Below are 12,040 nucleotides of genomic sequence, written 5' to 3'. Positions count from 1 at the left end.
CTAGCAAGGGGCCCATAGTGTAGTACTGGTGGTGTTTATTACTTTAGAGGGCTTTGACTTTTTTTTTTTTTATATATGACCTTCAGAAGGAGGAAGTTGATGGGGCTAGAGGTAAAATATGCGATGTTCTGGTGTCAGCTGTGCTATTGTGGTTGTATGGGAATGACTCGCTGTTTTGGATGTACAGAGGCAGGATTGTTGGGGTTCCAGATCTACTGAGTGTGGAACCTCAAGCATTGAACCAGCTTTTTATTTAAACTTCAAAGCAATCAGTCCTCTAGTTGAGGCTTGTTACAGCCTCTTTATCCTTCACCCACTACAGAGCAGCAGACACAACTTGTAATAAAAACACACAAACAACTATTATCTATTGTGAGAATACAATGAAAAAGACATGTGTTTCGTACTGAAGTAGTTACTTATTCAAAAAAATTCCAGTTGCCCTGAAGAGTCCTGTGGCAATTACTGTTTGGTGGTTTTTTTGTTTGTCTTTTTTTTTAATCCTGCCCTGTTAGGATTAAAAAAATCCACCCTGCTTGTGAGGATTTGAGTCATTCAGGATACTGAGAATGGGAGTAAACTCTCACATCTCTAGTTTCTGACAATCCATCTGGAAATTTGGATGACTGTTGGGTTGAGCTATGGCTGTGCAAATCTGTCCAGCTAATTATAGCCTGTCCCATTTTGAAGCAGTGGTTGTATTGAGAAAACGAAAATGGGTTCCAACCTAGCTTAGCAAGCAGCTTCTTGTTATAATATGCTGATTTGCCGTATTGGATATATGTGGAGGCTTGTGGTATTGCCTTTACTGGGGAAGGAGGAGAGGTGTATTTTCTTCTTTGACAGAACTTTGCAATCTGAAATTTGCCAAGCCTTCAGAGACTTTGAAATTCTCAGAAACAGGGTTAATTGAGTCTTTGTGAAGAGATCAAGGTATCTTCAGTTGAGTGATCATGAATTGATTCAGTTTAAGTATGGGACAGCTAAAGCTCTTGATTTTCAACAGGAACTTTGACTTAAGGGAACCAGTTAGCGGACTGGGAACTTGAAGAGTTCTGAATGTGTGAATCGTTAGGGCAAAGGTGTTAACGCTATCAAGAATCTGTATTTCAAAGGAATTTGGCAGGGGAACTTGTAGGAACTAGTGAATAACAACTTCATATAAGAAATTACATATATACAAAGTGTTTGCCATGAAGTCACTTGTACTAACTTTTTTTTTATTGCCCTTTCCTACTGTCTTCCTCTGTTCCCCTTTTCCTGCAATTTTGTATTCCAGCAACTTTATCTGTCCACATGGATGCAGCAGAGTCAGAGCTACCAGCAACACCATCCCTGAGATCCCAGAACTCTGAGTGGACAGGGAAAACACCAGGAGCCGAGAAAGCTACTATTGCTCCCTCCAGTAACTTTTTTAAAATGCCACCAGAGAAGAGCCCTGGATACAGCTAAAAGGAAGCATTGCAACTGTAAAAGCTTGCTGGATTTTGGAAGTCTTTGACTCTGGTGTGTGTCTTCACCAGACATCTTGTTTGGCAGTAGTGGTATCTTCAGTATTGGTGTGTGATGCGTGCCATTATCCAGACTGATCTGCTTGCCCCACACACCTAAATCATGTTTGCGAATCTGTGTTTAAAAAAAAGTAATCAGTGTTGGGACCGCAGTGGCTTTTAAAAATGTTTTTGCTATTGCTGTATTTATTATGCATTCATCTCTTTCCCTGATGCCAGCTCATGTGTGCTGGGTCATGTACAGATTCTTTTGGATTTTCAGATCTTTATTCACCCCCTGGACGTGTTGCTTGTTTGTGTATTTGGCATTTTATGGGTGAAAGTCCCACTGCCACTCAGGGAGGCAAAAGTCTCCCCCTGCCTTCTTCCAGGCCAGGAGGACTTTTTGGATGGGGAATGAGGAGGGAATGCAAACAAGCTGAAACATGGAATCTGAATTCTGTATTAGCAGAATGTTTTCAGGCCATGTGCTAATGGACTCAAATCATGTTGCTTCTAGCGAAGCAAATGTGATGCTTGTCCATTCAGAAATTGCAGCTGGCTCACTGGCAGCATGGTCCATTAGACCTTTTCCTTCTCCCTTGTTCTGAATGTCTTTAGTCTTGCTTGTGTATTGCATGTTCTTTCCTAAATCTCCTACTGGATAAGGATTTGGAAGAACTACTTGGACATAAATGTGCAAGCTGGTGTCCTGGAAAGGAACCTGGGCTCTTCAATCTCCGAGAATGTTTGTGGAGGATATACAAAACTTTCATTTTTCAGTGTATAAATTAAAAAATGACTGTTAGCGTTTCAAAAGGATGCTTGCCATTGAAGTCAACATGCCATTGAACAAAAATGCCATTTAAAGTATCATCTGAGTTCAGAGCATTCCGTGTATTGATCAGACCACTTCTGTCCACTTCAAAAACTATTGTCTGCTCTATCTACTGGAGGTGTACTTTACTTTTAAGTACTTTTGTACTTCACTCTGCAGCATACATAGCTCTTCCTTCATAGCACTTCCACTTGGTCCCCTGTTACCTTCTGTGCAGTATATGGATAGTGATTTCTTCCCTCTCTTTTCTTGAATCCTTGATCATGCTCCGCTTATTTTTCCTGAGTTATTCTGTGTGGAGCTTATTTTGGGCTATGTTTTTAGAATATATACCTGCATAGCATGTGTCAAGGAACAGGTGGCCTCACAGTTTAAGCCCTTTAAAAATAGGATATGTTTGTATGCATAGAACTCCTTTTGCTTTCCTCACTGGCTGGAGCTTTCAGACAGGACCATTTAAGCTTGTAAAATTCATTTTGAATGTGGAGGTGCAGTTAGCACTGTCATGTAGATAACAAAATTTGCATGTTTTCACTGGTTTTGCAGTGTTCTGCTCTCCCTTTTAAATCAAATAGCTGAGGGACAGGTTTGATTGTGAGGATATAAAGCAGATTTATATTTAACTCTGTATTAAAATGTTAAATGGCCATAACATACACAAAACAAAAATTGAATGACTCACTAAATCATGATTGGCAAATACAGTTATACAACAGACATGCTGTCCATGGCTGATCCCCTAATACCTACTTATTCTTGGGGAGACATCCACATTGGATTTATATTTCACAAGCAAGAAAACTGCCAGACCTGTCATTGTAAATTCCTCCCAAAACATTTTTTTTTTCAGTGGTGGTATTATTTTAGAACTAATTAGAACGGGGAAAGCTTTTTTACCTTGCTGAAGGAGTACAGAGGTCAGTTTGGATTACGGGACAAGCTGTAAGGAGAGGAGTATTCCTGTTTTAAAGTAGTCATTGGATTGTTTTATTTTATAGTTATTTTGAGCAGTGGTACCTAAGAAGTAGCACAGGAAGTCTCGGCACTGTAATCTAGAACACACCTATAGAGGGTAAACCTGAAAACTAGTAGCTTGACTATCTAGTACTCATGACTACAGGGAAAGGGGAAAGGTGGTCATGTTCTCCTGACAACCTGCAGATAAATTTTAGGATCGGAAGCTTTGTAACCTAACTTGCAGGCTGTTTCAGTGACTGGGAGTGGTTCCCTAAAAGAGCATTTGTGCAATTGCATGTTTTTAGTGAAGGATGCGCCACAGCCTCTCTTGGTTTGAGTCTATTCAACAGACTTAGATTGCTGATCATTCAGCTAAAATTTTAAATTTTGGCCCCTGTGTTCCCATTTTTAAAACCAATTCTGATATATCTTTCTACATTCTGAGTATTGTTCAGAGTAGTTCTGTTCCTTCTGTGCAGTCCGGATTGGTTTAAAACTTTTATGAGAGATGTTTGAGGTGTTTAGGGAATCAACAGTCATCATCTCACTCACTGGGGGGTGGGGAGTGGGGGTGCCACACTTTTTCTTTGGGGGCAGAGAAGGATAATTTATCAGGTTTTCCTATTGAGGTCAGTAGCACTGTTCATCTGGTTAAGCCCTTACTTAGGTTGTAAACTCATAGGAGGTCTTTGTTGCCTTTTAAATGTTGAATGTACCTGTGGCAGTGCTGAAGAGTAACTGTGGCAGGCCTGTCTTGGTAAGCCATATTTCCTGCCATGGCAACTTTCTGGAAGCACCAGGAGACTCAAGTTCTTGCAGCTGCCCTCTCTTTTCTATTTCTAGAATTTACCTAGAAATATTCTAGAATAATCCATTTACTGTTCAGTCAGGCTTTCAACCAAATTTGATTCCTCTGAGTGGTAGGCAAGAAAAATGAATCGCGTATCTTGTTACTCCAGGGTATTTATCAAAATTTATCTTTAGACTTCAGTAGCTTGATACGTATTTGAATATCAGCAGCATTCTTAGATGAATGAACTAGATGCATTGTTTTGTCTCTTTTCCTCTAAGGCAGATTCCTTAGAACTCATTCTGTACTCACACTGTACTTGCAGTGAAGGGCAGTGCTTTGGATGTGGATTGCTTGAGTAGAAAGGAATAATAACATGCCTTGATTTGGTAGCTGTGCTTCTACTAAGGCAGTCAGGTCTGTGATTATTGCTTCAAAGATACACAGCTCACTCGTGTTCCACTTCTTGTCCACCAGGACTCCCCAGTCTTTTTCCAGGTTTGTCTTCCCTCAAGTTGTCTTCTCTCCTTGCCCTTATAGGAGACTTCAACTCCCCAGACATCACCTGGGAATACCATACTTCTGTGACGAGCAAGTCTGGGAAATTCCTGAAGTATGTTGAAGATAATTTCTTATCACAAGTACGCAGTGAACCAGCTAGGAAAGATGCTCTCCTAGACTTGTTATTTGTGAGTAGAGAAGGACTTGTGGGAGATGTGATGGTAGATGGCTGTCTTGGCCGCAGGGATCACAAAATTGTTGAGTTTACAATTTTTGGTGTAATGAGAAAAATGGTCAGCAGGGTTGATACCTTGGATTTCAAGTAAGTTAGTTAGCAAGCTGGTTAGCAGTGTTCCGTGGAAATCTGCTTTTGAGGGCTTAGGGGTCTGTGAGTGCTGGTCAGTTTTTAAGAACCACTTTTCCAAAGCATAAGAGCAGGCAATCCCTTTGTGTTGAAAGTCAAGCAAGCAGCACAGAAGACCAGTTTGGCTGAATGGTGAATTCCTTTTGGAACTCAGGAAGAAAAAAAAATTGTATGATCTCTGGAAGCAAGGTCAGGCTTTGCAGGGAGATTACAGAGCTGTGGTTCATACCTGGAGGAAGAAGAATTAAAAATTAAGCCAAAACTTTAATTAGAGTTGAAAGCGGCCAGTGTTGTGTCAGAGAACAAGAAAGGCTTGTGGAAGTACAGTAATAGCAAGAGGAGGTCTAAGGAAAACATTGGACCGATAATTGTTGTAGATGGTCACCTGACAAATTGGGATGAAGAAAAAGTAGAGGCATTCAATGCCTTTTTTGCTTCAGTCTGATGATACCGATAGACCTGGGGCTGCCCGGTCCTCAGAGTTGGAGGACCGTGACTGCAGGAACAATGAGTTTCCATTTGTGGACACTAAAATTGTAAAGGACCAGTTGTTATCAGCTGAATGTTCATAAGTCCATGAAACTGGATGGGATTCATCCCAGAGTACTGAAGGAGCTAGTGGATATTACAGCAGGACCCCTCTTAACTGTCTGCCAAGTCTTGGAAGTCTGGGAAGGTCCTTGCTGACTGGAAGTTAGCCAGTGTTACAAGAAGGGCGTGAGGGAAGACCCAGGAAACTACAGGCCTCTTAGTTTAACCTCAGTACCTGGAAAAATTATGGGGAATGTCATACTAGATGCTGTTGAAAGGCATTTAAGGGACAGTGCAATTGTCAGGCACAGTCGGCATGGGTTCACGAAGGGAAAATCCTAATCTGATATCCTTCTATGATAAGGTCACCTGCCTAGGGTATGAAGGGAAGGTGGTGAATGCCATTTTTCTGGATTTTAGTAAGGCTTTTGATGCTGTCCCTCACAGCATCCTTCTGGATGAGTTTCCAGCTGAGATGAGCAAGGTGTGCTGGGTGAAGAACTGGCTGAACGGCAGGGCTCAAAGGGTTGTGGTGAGTGGAGCTGCATCTGGCTGGCAACCAGTCACCAGCAGTGTTCCTCTAGCGACAGTTAAGTATTTTTATCGATGATCAAGATGAGGAGTTGAATGCACCTGATGATACAGTTGAGTGCAGTCTGCTGATGATACTAAACGGGGAGGTGTGTTGACCCTCTCAAGGGACTAGAGGCCTTGCAGAGGGATCCAGATAGGTTGGAGCGTTGGGTTATAATTAATGGGATGAAATTTAAATGCTGGATTTTGCACCTGGGGTGGAGTAAGGCTGGACACAAGTATAAACTGGGAAGAGGAGTGGCAGGAGATCAGCCCTGCAGAAAGGGATCTGGCAGTGCTGGTCGACAGCAGGCTGAGTGTGAGGCAGCAGTGTGCCCTGGCAGCCCGGAGGGCCAACCGCATCCTGGGGTGCATCAAACACAGCATAACCAGCCCCTCAAAAGAGGTGATTATCCTGCTGGTGTGGCCTCACCTTGAGTACTGTGTGCAGTATTCTGGGCCCCAGAATTTAAAAAGGATGTTAAGGTATGGGAGGGCATCCAGAGGAGGGAAACAAAGCTGATGAAAGGGCTGGAAGGCATGTCCTGTGAGGGGCAGTTAAAGACTGTGGGTTTGTAGGGTTTGGAGAAAAGGATACTGAGGGGCAACCTTATTGCTCTCTACAGCTTCCTGCGGAGGGGAGGTGCAGAGGTTGGTACTGGTTGTTCCTCCCTGATATCCAGTGACAGGTTGCATGGGAATGGTTCAAAGCTGTGCCAGGGGAGGTTCAGACTTGACAGCAGGCAACACTTCCATACAGCGATGGTTGGTAGACACCGAGGCAGGCTTGCTAGAGAGGTGCTTGATGGCCCAAGCCTGTCAGTGTCTGAGGCATTTGGACAATGCCCTTAATAATATACTTTAAATTTTGGTCAGCCCTGAAGTGGTCACGCAGTTGGACTAGATGATTATTGTAGGTTCCTTCCCACTGAAATAGTCTGCTCTATTAATGAACTTCATGAGGTTTCTGTCTTTTTATTCCTCCAATCTGTCAAGGTCCCTGTGAGTGATATCCCCACCCTCTAGCATATCAGCGGGTCCCCTTCCCAACATGCCATTATTTCTGATCTTGATATTATGTTCTGTCTCTTTCCACCAGATCGCTAATGATCACTGAACAGTATTGACTCCAGTATTCTTCTGAGGCATGCTTTTCATAACTGGCCATCATGCAGATTTCAAGCATTTGATCATTATTCTTTGAGCCTGACAGTTCAGTCAGTTTCTCGCTGACTTTAGTTGCTGGATGGCATCCAGTCCGTAGCTCCCCCATTTGACTATAGGGATGCTATGAGAGGCTGCATCAAGGGGTTTACTGAAGTCGATATAAACAGCATCTACTGCTCTCTACACACTCACAGAGCCTGTCATTTCATCACAGAAGGCAGTCAGGTTCATAGGCATGATTTTCCCTCATTTAATCTGGCTGTCTTTCTAGTCCCTTTCTTGTCATTTGGGTGCCTGGAGGTGGTCTCCAGAACTTGCTCCATAAAGCTGCAAAGGACTGAGGTAGTGCTGACTAGCCTGCCATTCCCTGGATCCTCCTTTCTGCCTTTTTAGAGAGGTGACATGATACATACCCCTTCCTATGACTGGGGACCTCATGCAATTGCCACAGTTTTTCATAGATGATCAAGACCAGTCTTCTAACAATTTTTTGCAATCAGGGCTTTGTTTATGTGCAGGGAGAAGATTGACATTCAGTGAAGGAGAAATTGAGAGCTGGGAGGAGCACATTTCCCCTATTGCACGTTTCCAGTAGTTCCAGTTAGCTCTAGTGAGGCTTAATGCCCAGTTTGGTAGGTACTGGAGAAGTGTGAATTAAAATGATGTAGTTTCTGGCCTGATAGATTTATGATTTTAAGGTAAGGTACAGTAAAGAGTGAAGAAGGCAACAAAACAGTAGGTGGAGAGAAACTCGTAAGAGGCTGGGACTAGAGTTGCTGAATGATAGATTAGCTTCATGATTGTGGTATGCAGAGGTGTGTCTTGCCAGCATTTCTGAATAATGACATGGAGTCTGTTAGTGCTGTCCTTCCAACTGTGGAAGCTCATACTGTTACTTTGTGGATGTTGCAGAGACCTGCTGAGTGGGCAGAGGATGAGAAGGGAAATTGGAGGAAGGGCAACAGGAAGGGTGATTGAGTGCCTCTTGCTGTAACCCTTTCTGCACTGAAGAAAGAAGATGCTACAAAAAGCAATGTATCTGGATATTGAAAAGGAATTATGTAAAGCGGATGAGAACTTTGCTTTGTTGTCTTGAGGAACAGGTTTGTAACCAGAGAACACTTCAGTGAAGCAAAAGTGGAGGACGCTACCAGTCCTTTGTTCGGAAAATGTATTTTAATAGTCTGTTAGGAGACTATCAAAGGATGACAAGCTTCTGTTGTCATTGTGATACCGCATTACTGTGTCTTTGTCCCCTGTGTTCTGTTTCAGTTCGTGTTTTGTGCTGGAGACATCCTGGCTTTTGTACCATCAAATATGGGAGAAGTACTTTACGGCAATGCTTCTTAAGGCATAATGCATAAGGGGCCGCTTGCTCTACAGAAGCCAAGACAAGATTATCTTAGGTCATTAACTTTTACCCATTTCCTAACTGCAAACCTGACCGTTTCTGTGACTCCAGTGAGTTGACAAAGATGTGTTAACTGGCATACCAGGAAAAGAGTATTCTTGTACCCACTCAAAGAATTGGTAAAAGTAGAAAATGGGCTGGCACAGCCTGTTGTATCAGAGAGATGCAAAATATATATATACCGGCAGATGATAATAGGGAGAGGTATTGCTGAGCCCTACATGTATGATCTAGAGTATTCATTGTCTTCAAGCAGAGCTGCCAATATTATGAGGATGATCGGGGTTTGGCAAAGCTGCCCTCTTTTCCTTGTAACCTCTGAAGGAAATGGGATGAACAGTATAAGAAAAGCTGCACTGGGTCAGCCCAAAGTTCTGCCTGGCTTGGTCATCTGTCTCTCACAGTGTCTGGGTTTGGAGGCTTGGGGGGTACTGTAAGGATGAAGTAGTTACACAGTGATACTTCCCTTTTACGTTCTTCCAGCCCAGTGTCCTGTCTCAAAAAGGTTTACAGACTTTTTCTTCAAGGCTGGAGAAAACTTTTTTGTGAACCTTTTTGGCTATAGTATTTATCCTGCCACTGCATTTACTTATATTTTAAGAAGGACATGTAACCTGACTTTAAAAACATCAGGTAAGGAATAGTTCATCTTTCTTGGGTAATTAATAAGAAAACTGATGACCTCTTTATGAGGAATTTGCATCTTTTGGAATAGTTTTTCCTAATATCAACATCCTGATGTTGTTTCTTGCTATGCTTTTTTTCAGCAACGTTGAAAAGTCCCATTCTTCCTTGACAATTAGGCTTCTTTGTCATGTATAACTACCTATAACCGATCAACAAGTCCTATGTAATCCGCTAACCCATATAAGTCATTTTTCATAAGCTTCACACTGTAAAACTTTTCATTGAACCTTTAATTATGCTGCTGCATGAAAATACCCAGTATTCCACATCCATCTGCATTCGATTTTAGTGTCTGCACTTGGAGTATTTTTTACAGAAGCAGGAACACTTGCTTCCCTATTGCTGTTCACGCTTCATACGCTCATATATCCCAACACCATGCTAGTCCTTGCTGCCCAAACACTGCTGTAACCCTGCCATAAAAGTGATATTCAGGTAGTTGACTCTGAATCAAAAGTTCTTACCACTGCTTTGCGATGCGTAAGATCCTAGAAAGTAAGAATAATCTTAATTTTATTTTTTTTATTCGAAAATGCATTTTCTTTAGGAATATTACAGTGCAATTTTGGACTGATGGTTTTTATAATTTGGAATAGTTAAGAGCTCAGTATGTTTAGTTTCATCAGAAGAGGATTGGAGGTGTCTTGCCTGTGTGGGGTAGGAAGTCCTTTATGGAAATACGAGGTAATAAAGCATCTCTTGTCTTGTGCAGATGGCCATAAAAACAAACTTGAAGCTAAAGCCAAATGAATTAAAGATAGAAATAGGGTGTGAGCTTTTAACAGTGAGGACGGATTACCTATTGGGATAAAGTACTGTGAAGCCTGAAGATACACAGAAGCTACTGCTTCCCAATGTGCAGGCAGCAGCTTTATGGAAGGAATGCTGTATCCAAATATAAGCCATTGAAATAAATACAGAGGCATCTAAAGACAATGAATAGTCGATTTTACAGTATAGTGACGGTCAGTCTACATGAAATGCTAGTTGCTTCTGGTTTAGAACCTCAGAGAGGACACAATACTGTCTGCAGTATAGAGATCTGTTGAAAAATGGGAAGTGTTTTGGCAAACAGGGAAAAGTCATGGTGATGGAAATGTTATGGTGTTACCAAAAGATTGTCATGAAATTTGCATGGGAAGGTGAGGTGAGAAGAAATTTACCTGTGCAAACTGAAATGAAGCATCATTTCTGCATGCCAGTTTATTTATATTATAATGACATAAGAATGTGCAATCCCCAGAACCTACACAATCACGCAGGTGAAGAGTGTCCTTGGTGAGGATTCCTCCTTCCTTGCTGTGCGGTGCTGGCAGCTGGAGTTCTGCTGTCCTAGGGTGGGGTTCCCTGCGTACACACTCTGCTGCAGCAGCTCTGTCTCAGTTCGTTTGCTCAGCTGTGTGAACTGCCTGCACATTGCGCTGAAATCAGGAACAAAAGGAGGAGAGTATGGATGGGCTTATTACTTTGTTAGAATACTTGCCAAAAAAAAGTATGCAATCTTTCTTAGTCACTATCGCAGTTGCTTCTGCTTTTCTGCCTGATGGCATATAAGGAGGACCACTCCTTGTAGGAGTGCCCTTTTGGTAGCATGTAGGCCTTTGCTATCACACTGAAGGAGCAGATGGTACGTTTCTCCAAGTGGAAGAGTTCTTCTGCAGTCATCTGAGAGGAGATGATGTGACTGGAGGAAGCAATTTTCTGGTAGTGTATTCTGTAACAGTAACAGAGCAATGACTTGTTCAGCTTGTTCAGCTTTAAAAATACATTACGCCGTACCTTTGTTTCAAAATGAATATAAAATTCCATCGATGGAATAGTGCCGCGTTTGAATTGTTGCTTCAGATCTCAAGTCCTGGACATAGTCTTAATGTAGCGTTTGGTTTTGTTGCCCAGATTGGTGTATGTGAGACCTCACTGCTGGGAGCTGTTGTAAGAGTGCCACGAGCTGAGCCTGGTCTGGCCTGAGCAGAGTCCCTGGGCACTGCCGAAGCCGTTGGATTTTCTCTCACGTTTGGCAACATCAGGCAGGTAGCCAGAGCTGCCATTAGCTGTATTCTAGCTTCCTCCTGTCCCAGAGGGCTTACCTAGAGATAGTTCACTACTCAAAATCTTTGAGCCGCACTGTGCATGTCCCAAATATTTAGTGTGGTCATAAGACTTAACTGAAAGGGAATGGACTCTTGTTTTGGGGGTGACATGTAAATAAGGAAGATTCTTGCTTGTATTCTTCTGTCTTAAACATGATCTGTATTCTCTGAGCGAGGTTCTTGCAGAATCTGTTCTGATTATAGAAACTGGAAATAAATCAATATATGAAAGAAGTGTTTTATCTGATATAAAGCGAACTGAGTTGAGAGTGGGAGAAGAGAGGTTTCACTGACATCTAATGAGATTTACAGTGTTGGAATGTCCATTAATCTGCATGCTTCCTTGACCGTTTCCTTCAGGATAAACTGTAACCTGAAGGTCTGTAGGGAGTTACTATGCTTTTTTTCCATTGAATTGCAAACTTGAGCGAAGGATTTGAGGTAATCTATCATGTCCATTCTTTGGTTTTTGCAATGATTTTGTTTCCCAGTTTGTCATGATGTAGTTTCTAGACAAGCGAGATGCTCCCTGTTTGGAATTTGAAACAATTCCAGAGTTTCTTAAGTAGTCTTTCACTTCCAAGTCACTCCTCCAGATCTGCTCAGTCCCAAAAGGGATTTTGTTTAAATGAGCAGGTCAG

General features: G+C 42.2%; 1 protein-coding gene across 9 annotated transcripts in view; it reads left to right on the top strand.

Annotated features, from left to right (window-relative positions):
• The window catches only part of GPATCH2L (G-patch domain containing 2 like), a 60,610-nt gene that overhangs the window by 29,895 nt on the left and 18,675 nt on the right, over positions 1 to 12,040 (top strand). For 4 of the 9 annotated variants that reach the window (XM_055811810.1, XM_055811887.1, XM_055812051.1 and 1 more), the window contains one exon: positions 1,280 to 11,633. The exons of 4 other annotated variants lie outside the window; for them this stretch is intronic. In XM_055811810.1, coding sequence (XP_055667785.1) covers positions 1,280 to 1,452 — 173 coding nt within the window. In that variant the 3' untranslated portion in view covers positions 1,453 to 11,633. Of the gene's footprint in view, positions 1 to 1,279; positions 11,634 to 12,040 lie in introns of those variants that run through there. One more of the 9 variants, XR_008748405.1, reaches the window with a different exon arrangement.

The sequence above is a fragment of the Falco peregrinus genome, chromosome 1 (assembly GCF_023634155.1).
Source record: "Falco peregrinus isolate bFalPer1 chromosome 1, bFalPer1.pri, whole genome shotgun sequence".
NCBI classification, from domain to species: domain Eukaryota; kingdom Metazoa; phylum Chordata; class Aves; order Falconiformes; family Falconidae; genus Falco; species Falco peregrinus.
This window is presented reverse-complemented; position numbering and strand designations above follow the sequence as displayed.